This window comes from Taeniopygia guttata, chromosome 3, assembly GCF_048771995.1.
Source record: "Taeniopygia guttata chromosome 3, bTaeGut7.mat, whole genome shotgun sequence".
In the NCBI taxonomy this organism is placed as follows: domain Eukaryota; kingdom Metazoa; phylum Chordata; class Aves; order Passeriformes; family Estrildidae; genus Taeniopygia; species Taeniopygia guttata.
The window spans coordinates 59,347,642-59,361,991 of NC_133027.1; the positions used below are offsets into that span (position 1 = coordinate 59,347,642).

The following is a 14,350-nucleotide window of genomic DNA, read 5'->3' on the forward strand; positions in this document are numbered from 1 at the left end:
GAACTTGACTGCAAGTTGGCTCTTTGGCCATGAAGGGTAGGTCAGACTAATAGGAACTAATTACACATGTACATGTGCTCTTAATAAAATAATTTTCAATGCTGATTCAAAACATTACACCATTTCATGTCTTTATATAATTTTTTAAACACAGGACCAAATGAGAACTTGCAGTTCATGGTGAAATGGTTTAAGAAGACAGTTACTACATAATACAGAATTTAGAGACTTAACCTAAAAAAAGCAGCTAGATAGGAGAATATTCCTGAAAAATCAAAACCATGTCACTTCTAAATGAAAAACTGCACAGATAGTCTGAACATACTTACCTCTGCAAAAATTGTAACAGTTTGAATGAGCAAAGGATTGCACACTGTCTGGGACTGCACACTGCCTGAGGTTAGGCATTCTTTTGCCCATCTCTCTGCAGCATGACATGACAACACAGCATCACAGCACAGTAAGTTGGGAATGTGTTGCTGGAGACTGTCTAATGCAGTTCCTGGCTCAGAGCTGGACCACCTAAAGAAGATTGCTCAGGGCCATGCCCAGCAGAATGTTGAATAGCCACAAAAGGAGATCCTTCTACTTCTCTGGGCACCCTCTTCCAGTGTTTGACGATTTTATGTAATAAAATATTTAGCCTGTGCTCAGATGGAATTTCATGTGATTTAATTTGCACCAATTGCCTTTTACCCTTCCAATTGGAACAACTGAAAAGAGTCTGTCTCCCTCATTTTCATTCCCTCCCATGATGTGTCTTCTGTGATGGGAGAAGGTGGATGAGATGTCACCTTGCTCAGACACCCAGAACCCACCAGGAAGAATCACTCTGCAGCCAGGCAGGGCACATTTCAATAGTCAGGAGCCAACTGGGACTCCAGCTTCATTCCCAATTTCTTGCATCTGTTGGCTGAAGAAGTTTGAGAAATGCTGGAGGAAGGACATGCCTTTCTATTTCATTGCAGAGCTTTTGCAGCTAAAACTCCTGAGTCCATTGCCCTCACTTCCCCGACTGCACACACAACACCTTACAGAGCAGCTCCCACAGGGAATCCTATATAGATGCACACAGCTGGACACATTGGCATCCCACACACCCCTTCTTTCTCTCTTTGCTGACATGTAAGTGACACCTGTCTTGTTCTAGCATATTTTATTCTATTTAACTAATTAGATGGGTGAGACGTAGTTAAGGCCCAATAAAAGAACATATTTGACTGCTTTTCTTTTCTGCTCAGGCAATCCTCATAATGCAATGATAACAGCTTCTTCATGGGCTAAAGCCTTGGTGATCTCAGTCAGTGGGGCACCCTCCCTCATTTAAAGTCTCTTGGCCAAGCTTATTCCTCAAAATTAAATTACAATTTTTTAATGTTTTTCTCCTATCCAGATATTGTAACATTAAAAGCTCCATGAAGCAGCGGTTTCTTAGGCTATAAAGTTTTATATCTCCTTCCTCTGCATTACACTGCTTGTCTCCACCACTGACACAGTGAAGAGGAGGGGAAAATCCAAACATATAAAATAGCATTCATCAGAGTCCTCTCATAGAAAGAATGCCCAAGGAAGGGCACTGCGTATGTGTTTTTTCTTATGCCCAGCCAGGCTCCAATTACTGCCCTTCACCATGGCATCCTGCAGACACAAAGGCTCAAGTGTAAAAATGGTCATGAAGTCTTCAGGAAAATTGACCATCAAAATAATAACATTTGGCACTTATCTCAGCAGGAACAAAGGAACAAAGCTAACTAGCTCTCATGTCCCTTTAAGAACTCTGTGCTGTGGTATTTAGGTGTGATTCTGCTAATGTCTTCATTTCTGCAGGCATACAGGTGATAGGAAATTTATGTCCTGCTGTTTTCCATTCCTACACATTGATGCATAAGTTCAGAATGTTACAATTTTAAATAGATAGAAAATGTGCATGTGAGGAAAGGATGTGTTTTCAGGCATTTTTAGCCAGATTTTGCAACACTTTTGGGACCAAGGTATTTAGTTTCTCTACATATAAAGACTGAATGCTACTGACTAAGACAAAAAAGAATCTGACAAGAAGTAAATCTATTTTTCACTCACCTCTTCAGACCTTGTGTCATCTATCAAAAGATGAACAAGCATGTTATACTCTAGAGATGAGCAAAAAGTGCTGTCTTTTTTGCAGTACGAGTCAGAGCACATAAAAGCTTGAAAGTTTGGTCGTTTGCAGGAAAGCAGGAAAGACTGAATTCCAGTCTGCCCTTGCAAGATTAATTTTTGCTTACATTAAATCTGAAAATAGGAAAAGAAACTATGGTTCAGTAATGTCTTCTATCTATCTATCTATCTATCTATCTATCTATCTATCTATCTATCTCAACCAAAATGCTACAGCACCATACTTTCTTCCAGTAGTTTTTTCTCCACTTGCTCCCACAGTCTGCATACCTGCCTGCACCATGCTTCAACTTTAGCAAAGGAGTCAAAATTGCAACCAGGTTTTAACCTGCAGCTCTATGGCCAGGAGAGCTTATCAGACAATTTGTGAATTTTTTATTAAAAAAATACTAAAGCCATGAATGTCCCACTTCTTGGATAGCCTTGTGAGCACTTACATAAAAAAGTGGACTCTGGTAGCTTTAATTCCAGCTGTTTTTTAAAACATCCTTACTAAAAACAAAGGAATGGAAAAACCCACAATTTCAACATCCATAACAGCAGTCTCCCAGAAATTACAACATGCCAGAAAAACAAAAAAACAAACAAAAAAAAGCTTGATCTGAGTAACCTGTGTGCAAACTACATCCACATCTGCACGATTCTTGACCAGAAGAGCTCTCTGGTGCACCTCTCCCCCCTCACCAAGGGGGGGACAGTACTTTCCTAAAGCATCCCATCTTTCCAAAAAGTTAAATATGTCAGTGTAATTCAGACATCACTGTGGTCAAATCCATTTGCTGTGTCTCAGATCTTTAAATAAATTCGTCCTTGAACAAAGCAATTTTGATCAATTTATTTCTGGAATGATATATTAGTTGGCACCAAACAATAGATGCTACAGCTTTCAGTTCCTGTCCACTTTTAGAGCCATCATCTAACAAAATTCAGATTTCTGTCACTTAACCAGGCCGTAGTCTATGACAAATCTTCAGTTCTTCAGAAAGCAGTTATTAATTTCCTTTTATCTTGTTTCACAGATCTTTATCTACTCCTTTCTGGGAAGACAAATTAATTCTCTAAATAATTCCTATTTATTTATTTATTTATCTGGGAGTATTATTAGAACATTCTAATGTTCTTAATATTATTACCACAGCACAACTTCTCCCAAATACAGGTTTCATACCTATGTCCCTCTGGGTCTAATTACGGCCAAACAGGGTAACAACAATAGAATTCCGCTGGCTGTAGTGCATTTCACAACATGATGCCAAGGTTAAAACCACTTAGCCCATGCCCAGACAAGTTCCCTTACGCGGGGAACTCTGTGCCTATAAATACACATAACCCAAATGATCCCTCCCTGCACTCTCCTTTCCCCCTCAGTTTAGACAATTACTGCTTTAGATGAATTCTGCATTTGACCGCTGCCAAACCACTCAGCTTAAATCAAAACTCACTATTCTGCCTTTTTCCTTTCCATAATCTATTGCTTTAAACAACAAATAAAATACGGTAAGTTCCAGAAAGAGAGCAGGCCAGTGGTTTCTATTGCTTTAGAATCTACTTTTTTTCTCCTTGACTTGTTCTTATTTCTCAGAATCCTCCTACAGTTGCTAAGTCTTGATAGCATCTGTAGTTTGAAGGCTGTGAGCAACCAGTGTCTGTTATGCCTTTGAACACACAGACACATATCCACTCAGATGCACATGATGATGATGAGCATGTTGAGAGATGCTATCGGTTGTAAACAGATCTTTCCACCACAAATAACACACGACTGAGGGCCAGGGATGACTGCTCATAAGCAAGCCCAGCATCATTGTTTTTGTTCAATAGCCATATGCAGAAAAACATTCTAAAGTTGGAGAGAGCAATACTGCTTACAAGGTGTTCACAAAGCTAGAAGGGTGGCAAACCAGTGGTGAGGAACTATTGATCTGCTGCAGAAAGAAGCTGTTATCACTGCTGGAGCAGGGTGGGGAATAGGGAATGTGTATCAACATGCTCACAGCTATGAGGAATAAGGGCACACTACTTCTGTCAAATTAAGATTATTTGTACTCCTAACATTGTCAGATGTCTCTAAATATCACTTTGCAAAAGTGCCTTCAGATTTTGCAACGCATGGTCCACAAATGAAGGCAGCCCAGGGTAAATTGTGCTCATTATTTTCACTATTATCAATAAAAGCATAATGGCACAGAGCCTTGATACTACAGTCTGGAGTCACTGAGCAACCAGTTACCTTTAAACACTCACTAGCTCGGAGGCGACTACAAGCCAATAAGCAAGGTTCAGAGGTGCAAGGTATGTCAAGCTGCGGGGATGATTACACCTCTACAGAAGCTACTGCATTTACCTACTGTAGAAAATGGGAAAAGATACAACATCATTATGACCTGAGCTCCCCAAGAGGCAGAGTATACTTTCTCTATGCTTGAACACACAATGTCAATACAGACCCAGAGTTCAGGAGCTCCTCTGCTGCCTTTCCTCATGCCTTGCAGCCAAAGCTCAAGGTGAATCCCCAGAAATCAGCCCTTGTGTTTTCAGAGCCCAAGTAGGTGACAGTTCAGGAAAAGGAGAGATGTTGGGTTGCCACCTTCTCACAGAGAGAGGACATCTCAGACTCTTAACTTGTGCTCTTAAGAGAGTTTTAGCATCCCATTATCAGGATGAGAAAGATGCCGAGGCTGCCAGCCTGGCTAGTGTCACTGGATGCAATGCTTGACAGCTTTCTGGGTGTGTTTATTCCCCCCTACAGTTGCCCCATCCAGTCTGGTTCATGCTGTGGTAATAAATGCATATGTTGATATCTCATGGGGATTTGAACTCAAACTAGACTCCTGAGTCACTGGTGCTCTTGGGATGGAACTTGAGAAGAGTCTTCTCACTTATTTACATTTTGCCTTCTTGTGTCAGTTTTTAGGATCAAGATCCAGTTCTGCAAAATCACATATGAAGTATAATGGAATTGGTTCATGGCTAGAATTCGTTTTGCAGGAGCATATTGCTCAAACTACTTTAACTGGTCTGATGCTGATTTTGAGTGGAGACTTAAACTATCAAAAACATTGATTCCAAAGTGGCACTCAAAGGACCCTCTAACCTGGTAATGCAAATCGTCTGTGATTTTCTTGACACATCAGCTTACAGACTGACATTCAGGTCCTTGAAGGAATAGGAAATTTAGGATTTACAAACTGGCATTTTTCCTGTTTATGAATTTTTTCTAATGGGTCTCTGTCACCATCTGTGACTGCCTTATTCATAGGCATTGTAGAGAGTTTGCTGTTCACTGGGAGGACTGCTTTGTGTGAGCAGATCCCTTGGGGCCAAAAAAAAGTTCTCTATATCAACTCCCAGTTCATTGATAGTCAAATCTATGGCTACAGATCAGAGCTTGAAGGCATGAACACAAGAAACCTTACTTTGAAACAGCTGGAAAGAAGCAAAGGATAACAGGGACACTGTCCACCAGCTCATCAGCAAGGCAGAGGAGGTCAGTGCAGTGTGTCCTCCAGGTAATCATCAGCCAAAAATGCACTGAATTAAAAGGGCTACTGACACTTCATGATATGATCTTCCACATTCTTTGCTTCCCGGAAAACAGGAGACAATGAGGCTGAGATCCTTATGTCTCCCTAAATGAGTATTTTTTTTCCCTTTACAATGCTTTTTAAAAAGAAGGCAAAAATATCTTTCAACACAAAAATAACCAGCATATTCAGAGACTGGCTGATGAAAGGATGTCTAAAGCATGCACCAACCTAGAATAATTGATCCAGCAAAATACTGAATTCTTCATGTAGGTGCACTGATTAACATTGATTAAATTACAGCACGAAAGTAAACAATATCAAAAAAGAGAGGAGAGGTCAATTTTATGTACTATTTCAGGCATTTGGTGAATAACAGCTCTTCCTTGTAGCCCAAATGTGTGTTCCTTATCTTTGTCTACTAAGAATGATTATGAATACTAATCTAGCCTAGCCTAACTTCTGAATAGCAATGAAGGAAACTCAGCCTTGAAAAGAACACATACTTGTGTCAGTTCAGACTTGTGTCTCGGACATTAAAAATATTTTGTGAACATATGAAATCCTTTTTGAAAAAATATGAATGTTACACTTGTCAGAAAAGGAAGCTTTATTTGGTTCTTTCAAATGCTGGAGTTCAGCTTGTGGTTCCCTACCTCTGACCACCCTCTCCTCATAACAACTCAAAAGATGACATGCCAAGAAGTAGTTTTACATAACATCAATTAATGTGCTTGTAGTTTTTTCTGGCCTTTTTATTTCTGTCATGCAAGCCAATATATTTGAAGGAAAAAACACTTAACTCAGAAGAAAAATTCATATTGTGTGTGTCATGGCTCCAAATTCCTCCAAATAATTAAAAAGCAGTAACTTAGAGCCATGCTCTGTATTTTTTTCATAATTAAGAAGAATCCTGTTCTTTCAAAGTTGAGTTCTTACTGACAAGCTGGGCAGAGTGCCACTGAGTAGACTGAAAGTTTTTGCAATAGTTCTGGAAAGTTAATGAGTTTTCAATTTGTTCTCTTATTCTTCTATTTACACATATGTTTTGGGCCTATTCCACTAAAATAATGATGGGTAAAACATAAAAAAATCTATCTTGGTATTGAGCTGCTATGGGGAATATCAGGAATATCAGTATATCAAGTTTCCAGTATACCCACCAGAAAAAATCTGCTTCAGTGTGGATCGGTACAACCCCAATTGTCAAAGGCTGCATATGAGTGCATACACAGAAATATAGATGGAAAAAAAACCCCACACAGGTGAGAGGGAACTTCAAGAAGCAGTTTGAAAAAAAGAAAAACCTGAACTGATGAATCATTAATCCAAAACATGTACTTCTAATGTGATACTTTCCCATATATTCTGCCAGTTGTCATTTTCCAGATCTTGTCATTCAAACATATACCTAATGCCATTAACTTGTTAGAGATTTTTTTAATTCTTTTTTAAAGTGCATATGGATGTCTTCTATTTTTTTATGCCATACATATCTCATTCTAAATTTAGAGGTTTCCATAGTTGTCATTAAAAAGCACGTAGACAAAATATTTTATGGTATCTATAATAAATGCAAAGAAATCAATACAAACAAAACTTGGCTTAGCAAACTGTACATACATAAATATGTTGTTTTTCAACTTGACATTCAACATTTTTTCCTCATAAAAACTTCTGCAATCTTAATTATTACATCCATTTTTTTTTTTAAACCTTAAAAAAGTGCTTCTCAGATTTACACCTTGTGCATCCAAAGCAAAAGTTAGAACACCATGCCTGAAACAAGAAACCACAGGGAATAATACATTGCCATACAAGATTCTTTAAAATTGTATGTTACAAATGCTCTAAAATTCCTTAAGCATTGGTTATTTTGTATACTGTAGATACTGAGAGGGTATTTAACAAAGACTAGCTAATAGGTCAATTGGAGCAGCACACAGGAAAGGATCTACAGTATCAAGTCCTTGGCTATGCATAGTACAGGGCAATGACCTGGATATAAAGTGGCTAAAAGATCCCAAAAGCTGTATAGAAGAGGTTTCCCTCACGTACATTGCATCCTCCTTAGTACCCAGGATGCAAGTGTTGAAATGATGCTACTCAGGTAATACGTTGTGCACTTTGATACTGATACACTGATGCGTTTTGAGCGGAGTGCCAGCAGAGAAAGACACGGGCACAGGAGTGGCTACAGCAGACAGGTAAAGCTGCCATGCTGAGGCCTGTCACCCTTTAAAACCATCTTGCTCTCAGTCAGCACTCCAACAAAGGTCTCCCGCTGTCCCACAGGCCCACAGGTCTCCTTCACAATGGAGGAGGACCATTCATGTATTTCAGCATGGGGTGGAAAGAGCGGGCAAAGTTGTTTGCCATGGCACAGCTGTAATCCTCCTCGGTCATGGGCACCAGGCAGGCCAGCCCGATCAGGAGCAGCAGGAGGAGCTGAAGTGGCAGAGCAGCTCTGAGGACTCTGAGGAAGAAAGATGGGCACCGCCACACTGGCCCAGCCTCAGAAGGGGAGGAACCTGAGCCACCTCTTGTGGACCTGAGGAAAGAAGATGGGCAGTTGAATACACTAAAACATTACTACAGCAGAGGTTGCCCTTGGGCACTCAACCTCCCCTGAAGGCTGATTTATAATTCGCACAGACTTTAATTGACAACTGCAGAGGTATTTTTCAGTGAACATGCTATTCCCCTAACACTTTTAAGAGACCCTGGATTTCTAGACTGGGTAAGAAAACACCAAATGATCACAATAGAAGGGGCTTTGTGACCCCACAGCCCCTTTATCATTTATGGGATAGACTCTCTACTTACAGCACTATGCTATAGCAAAGGGGAAGATAAAAGGTGGGCCATACCTGCCATATTTGTTCAATGCATGCTGTCTAGAAAGGTGGGCCTTCTTGTTTAAAATGGCCAGTTGCATTTGATTTCCAGAGGTTTCTACATTTGTTATGTATAAGGTATCCATGAGGGTATAATGCACTGAGATTCAGTGACATCATTTTCTGCCAATCAATACACCAAGATACAGGTAATGGGGACTTATTTTCTACAAAGCACGTTGTGTTTTGAATCTTGCACAGAATCAGCAGTTTAATTCTATCTGCTCAACTGATTTGACACCATCACCTTCCAAGTGATTTTCTCCCTTCTGTTGATGGATCTAACTTGAAAAAGCACATATACCTATCATGTCTATGAGGCAGTAGAGATCTAACACAAATATTTTCAAAGGGACAGTTCAAAAATCCATTCTCTTACTTTAATGAAAGATTAAGACATAAATTTCACATTTTTCTTGTTGACTGAAACTGTCAATAGCTGAAAAGAGTGACTAGGAAAGATTAAATCTGATGGTCTCAGTGTGCTAATTAAATGGCATGGGAAAATACTGTCTTCCAGCAAAAGACAAAAAGTGGAAGAACTCATAGCCTTCAAGTAACTTGCTTCAAGAACTTTGCTATTAGGACATTAGATAATGAATTTTGTCTCAGATATGTTACTAAAATACATTTGCATAGTTGCTATGATCATGGGGCCTCAGAAAATCTATGGTTTCCTAGAGTTTAAGAAATGAAAATTTTCATAAGGAGATGTGGGAAATCAGGCTTATTGGCTGCAGTCAAATGCTCCCCAGTAAAGTAAGTATGGGCTGATGGTTCCTTAGTGTTTCTTTGACTTCCCCTTGTTCTTTTGATCCTGTCTCCCTGATAAATCTAAATCTGAGTGAAGAAGCATCCAAAAATGAAAATATGATCTTCAAAACAATGCCAGGCTTAGCAAGGGCTCCCTTTGCACATGTTCAGAAAATAATTATTTCTGTGCTTGGGAGTATTTTATTTTCCTGTTCATATATGTATAGCACCCCACTATGAGGACTTCAACAAAGCCAAGCAAATTTGGCAAGGTTCAGGTGGCCAACAGATACATAAACACTCATTTAGGATATATGCTAAATTATTAGCTTGAACTAAATATCCCAGAAAGCAGTGATGATCAAAATATCAGATCTTGTATTGTCTGAATCCACACTATTGCAGCCCAGATGGAGAGATGCATATCACATAATGTAGGAACACATATTATAAAAAAGATATTCAAAGGACATGTCACATGAAACAGCACCAGAGCATTCCATATGAAAGCTCAATTAGATCAGGACTTCTACTGTCTGAGAATGCCAAGATAGAAAGTTAATGGACTGAGGCAGGAACAAAGGGAACAAGGAGTGCCTAATTACCTTCCAAGTATTTGATTGCACAGCCTACCTATTTACAAGGCTGTCATTGTATAAATGCAAAAAATTACAAGATTTCTGCAGCTGCTAACTGGTGTTTGATAATGAGTGAAGTGTCATTTTCTTCATTGTCCCAGAATTACTGTGGGGCAACACTGGGTGTCAGAAGGGGAATTTCCAAAAAGCTGAATCAAAACGTAGTGAAGTTTTCCTTTCTGGCTTTTCTTTTCTTTTTCCTATTAGTAGCACAATCCAGCACTTCTTGCTTTAAGCTTGCATGGCTGATCTCAAAAGGAACACAAACTTTCAAAAACTAAAACAATCCACAGCAAACCATATTTCTGCAGTTAAGTAGGGTATTGAAGAATAATACTGCATGAAAACAATTCAAAAAGAAAATAATGAAATATTACAAAAACATCTTCGGAGGCGGAGTTATAAAAACTTTGAGTGCTGTACTGCTTGTGTTTATGGCAGGCACACCTCTGCAAAATACATAATTGTCTGCAAAATGGAATGGGCTGTTTTAGAGGGTTTAATAGATTTGCTACGGAGAGAGGTTAAAATGATACATTGTTATTAAAAAAAGCTCACTACTTTTAAGGACAGAACACCTATTTAGCCTGGCAGGAGAGAGGAAAGCTGAAGTACTGTGTGCCATTTTGGAGAAAAATCTAATTTCTGTTCTTGAGCTTGTCTCTTTAGCTGTCTCTTCTGATTGCTCCACCATTTGTCACACTGTGAGGAGGAAAAGCGGTAGGGCCATCTGCTACTCACTCCAGTAGACAATTCCTACTTAGCAGATGAAAGAGGGAAGCACAGCTGCAGTCCTGGCCAACAGTAAGCTTCTTCATGTCAAGAAATTTTATATATTAATATAACTGCAAACAACAGTTACCCTTACTTTGAGAGTTTGTAATGTCAGTGATATTGGAACTCTTCTCTAAGCATTTCAAGAGAGGAGAAGCTAATTTACCAGGCTATAGATAGGACGGTCAAAGCGAACTTTAATTTCAGCTCAGAGGGGAACCTTTCTGTAAAGACGATTGCTACTTTTTTTCCCAAGGAAGATACAGTTGATGTAACCAATCTGTATTGCAGTAAGCATCTGAAAGCTTTCAAAAAGGAATTTATCATTCAAGTGAAGCTGATAGAAATAAATAAAGTTAATTTAATGCTAAGTGACTAATGGAATGTGGAAAACAGGCTTACACTGAAAGAAGCACTGATGGCATAGTAGGATTTTATTTACTGCAGTTAATCAAGAATGGGCCTTAATTTAATATCTTTATTAAAAGACTACTACACAAAATTTAAGAATAGTAAATTTCATCTCTGTGATGACAGATGCTGAAGGTCTTTGCAAATACCAGACAGTATTGACTTCTTGCACAGAAAAAAAGTGGGTGAATCTAGTAAGTTTAAGAAGCAACAGTTCTATATGATAATTAAGTAAAAAGCCCGGAGTGAGGGAGATAATTGGGAAAAGAATCATGGCAAGCCAAATGTAAACCTTGTGCCTGATCTACTGTGTAGACATGAGTATAATTTTGTGGGCAAAGGCACAAAGAGTGATGTGGTTTGGCCTGCTCCAGGAACAGCAAGTGATCTTTAAAGATCCACTAGTCATTTGGGGAGGCTTGGGGAGAGCAGGAAATGGAGTTTGGCACTATGGCACCAAGACCTGAATAGAGCTGCTCAAGAGAAACAATGTAAACACCCCTGAGCAAACGGAACCACTGTTTTAATCTTTTAACATTTTAATGACTTCAAAAAATTCACAGGCAAAGATCCAGGTGTACACTTACGACAGCTCTATTAAACTGATGAAGAAAGAGGAATTGCTTTTTTGATTTTCTTTCCCACCTAGTACACGATTACTTGTACTGCTTGGATTAAACTCAGGTTAAATCCACAGTGTAATGTCTAGTTTAATTCTGCTAATTTAATCCTGCTAGTTTAAACCTCGCTTAGCATCACACTATATATGCCTGTCTTTTTGTGGTGATAATGGAGAAGGCAAAGTGAAATAACACTTGCTATACATAAAGCATGGCCCCTCTAATTTTTTAGATAAAATTTCCTTCACAACTTCTTGTGTGATAAACCTTCTGGGATTGACTTTATTTCTCCTTTATACTAAACTCTAACAGGGTTTGCTGATCCAGTGCAAGATCAAACACAAAGTACTCTGATCAGAGGCATGTCAAAATATTAAAGAACACAGTGACAGCTTGTACCGCATTATCCCTAAAAACCATATTATACATCAACCACAACCTGTCTGGCTTGCGCATTTGATTAAGTTTCCTATTCAGCAGTGACTCATTCATATTCCATGCTTGTCTGAATGACAAATTGAACATTGTGTTGTGCTGCTACAAGATGTGTTAATAAACAGTGCTGGAAATCCTTGATCTGAAAGGTGCCGCAGCAATGCCATTGGTAGGACAGGAGTTGATCCCAAAGCTGCCAAACACTGCTAGCTGCTCTTCGCACCAGGGGCTCACACCTACAACCAGAAACCTCAGAAGGCTGGCAGAAGTGGTCTGACTACACAGGAGAGTGCAAAAGCGCACACAATGTGTTCCTTGAGTACAATGGTGCTAGTGCAAGCGTGCTGATCTGTCAAAGACATCGTCTCTCCTTCTCGCTGTTAGTGGCTGCAGAGTAAAGCCCCTCTCCTCCCTTTTTTTTCCTCCCTACGGGAAACAAAACTCCAAGCTTCATAACAGACTGGAGCTGAATAATTAGTTCTCTTTCTCTTTAAATCAGACAGAAAAATGGATTTTACACATATCCCCTATTTTCTATGTGGCTTCCTTTTGTTTCAAAGGAAAAAATCCTTAAAAATAGGCAGCTGCTTAGTGCATGTGGTAGCAATAAAAGATACTTGTTCTATTTGTTACATGGTTTTACAATTATGCCACTTTACTCACAGTCCCTAACTACACATGTAAAGCAAACTTTTTAAAAGAAGTGTTTATGTAAATCTCAACATGGTAAGTAATTTTGCTCTTTCCTTCATTTATAATGAGAATAAAATCTTGATTGTGCTCATTAAAAGAATAATACTCTTAAGGTATTTTTTTGTCTGCTTGTTTGTGGCTCAATCACTGTATTAAATTAATCTATTAAATCTAGTGTTCACTTCTTTCTTTGATTCTAACAGGAGTTGTTTTTAAAATATATTACTTAATTTTGTGTTTTCTTCTTTCCAACACAGAATCTTTGACTCTACGAACAAATAAGTTAATTTTTGATATGCAGAGAATAAATGAGATTTAGGTTATATGAGATTTATTATTAGATTTAATAAGAACAAATATACCATAATCACACTTTCTGATTATTTTAGCAGTGTGTAAGACACTGGAATAGCAAAAAACGTCCCCTTTATACACGTTGGCTTGCTCCTTTCCTTTTTAATTTTTTCTTTTAACTTCATAATTGTAGAGGCTAGTAAACTGATCAGTGAAAGAGTGAAAGTACACACATCACACTGACAACAACAAGAATGCAGAAGCACTGTTAGCTGCAGAGATGACAGGTTGCTGGAGACACCGTGGAAAGCAAGAAGCTGTAGCTGCACGCCTGCTCTCTACTGGTCAGACAGAGATGAGCAGTGCTGCTCCCGGAGCAATGCAGGGATGCAAGCACTGGGTGAGCCATGGCAGTGTTAGCATGTTATACTGCAGTTCGTCTGAGGAGGGGAGAGAAAGTGATTCCGAGTCTCAATACTCTCAAATTCTGACTTTTAGTTTTGAGTCTAAAGTATTGAAAACCCACAAACTGAACAAAACGTTTCAGGGAAAAACAAAAAAAGAAAAAAAAAAGGAAGAAAAATAAATAAATAAATAAATAAAAGGATGTTAGTATGTCTCATCCAGATCTGTGGGTTTTGCAAATTCTAGAATATGATATTGGCCTATTACCTGCCTTAATTTAATATCTAGAGGTAAAGAGGATCATAGAAAGTGTTAGCCATGTACTTAATAGCATTCCTCTTAAATCACACCAAAATAAAATAATCATTAAATATCATGAGTGTAAACACACACTCACTCTGATCAGGCATATGAAAAATAAACATTGATTACATGGGATTTCTGTGAAGCAAAAGCTGCAGCTGTCCAAGGATTAGCCTGTGTCTCTATTTATCAAAGAATTTGAAGTAATTGAAAGTCCCTTTTGCTGAATGATTAACAAAAGGGAAGTTACCACTTGTGTAAGTCCTGACCACTCCTGATGGAGTCAGTGGGACTGAGGGGAACCACGGCCAATTTCTATCATCCTCTTGGCGTTCTAGAACAGAGTGCAGAAACCAGGAGAATAGGTACCTGCTATGTGGACTGCTGACAGAGGGTCCAGGCTGTGAGAGACTACATTTGCCCCGTGGCTGTTTGCAATGAACAGG

At 38.9% G+C, this 14,350-nt stretch overlaps 1 protein-coding gene across 28 annotated transcripts in view; it reads right to left on the reverse strand.

Moving 5' to 3' along the window:
* Window positions 1-7,101: 7,101 nt before the first annotated feature.
* SYNE1 (spectrin repeat containing nuclear envelope protein 1) overlaps window positions 7,102-14,350 on the reverse strand; it is a 287,044-nt gene continuing 279,795 nt past the window's right edge. For 25 of the 28 annotated variants that reach the window (XM_072926945.1, XM_072926947.1, XM_072926946.1 and 22 more), the window contains 2 exons: window positions 14,274-14,332; window positions 7,102-8,232 (listed from right to left, as the gene is read on the reverse strand). In XM_072926945.1, the coding sequence (XP_072783046.1) occupies window positions 7,992-8,232; window positions 14,274-14,332 (300 nt within the window). In that variant the 3' untranslated portion in view covers window positions 7,102-7,991. The remainder of the gene's footprint in view (window positions 8,233-14,273; window positions 14,333-14,350) is intronic. The other 3 variants (XM_032747552.3, XM_032747550.3, XM_072926951.1) reach the window with 1 other exon arrangement.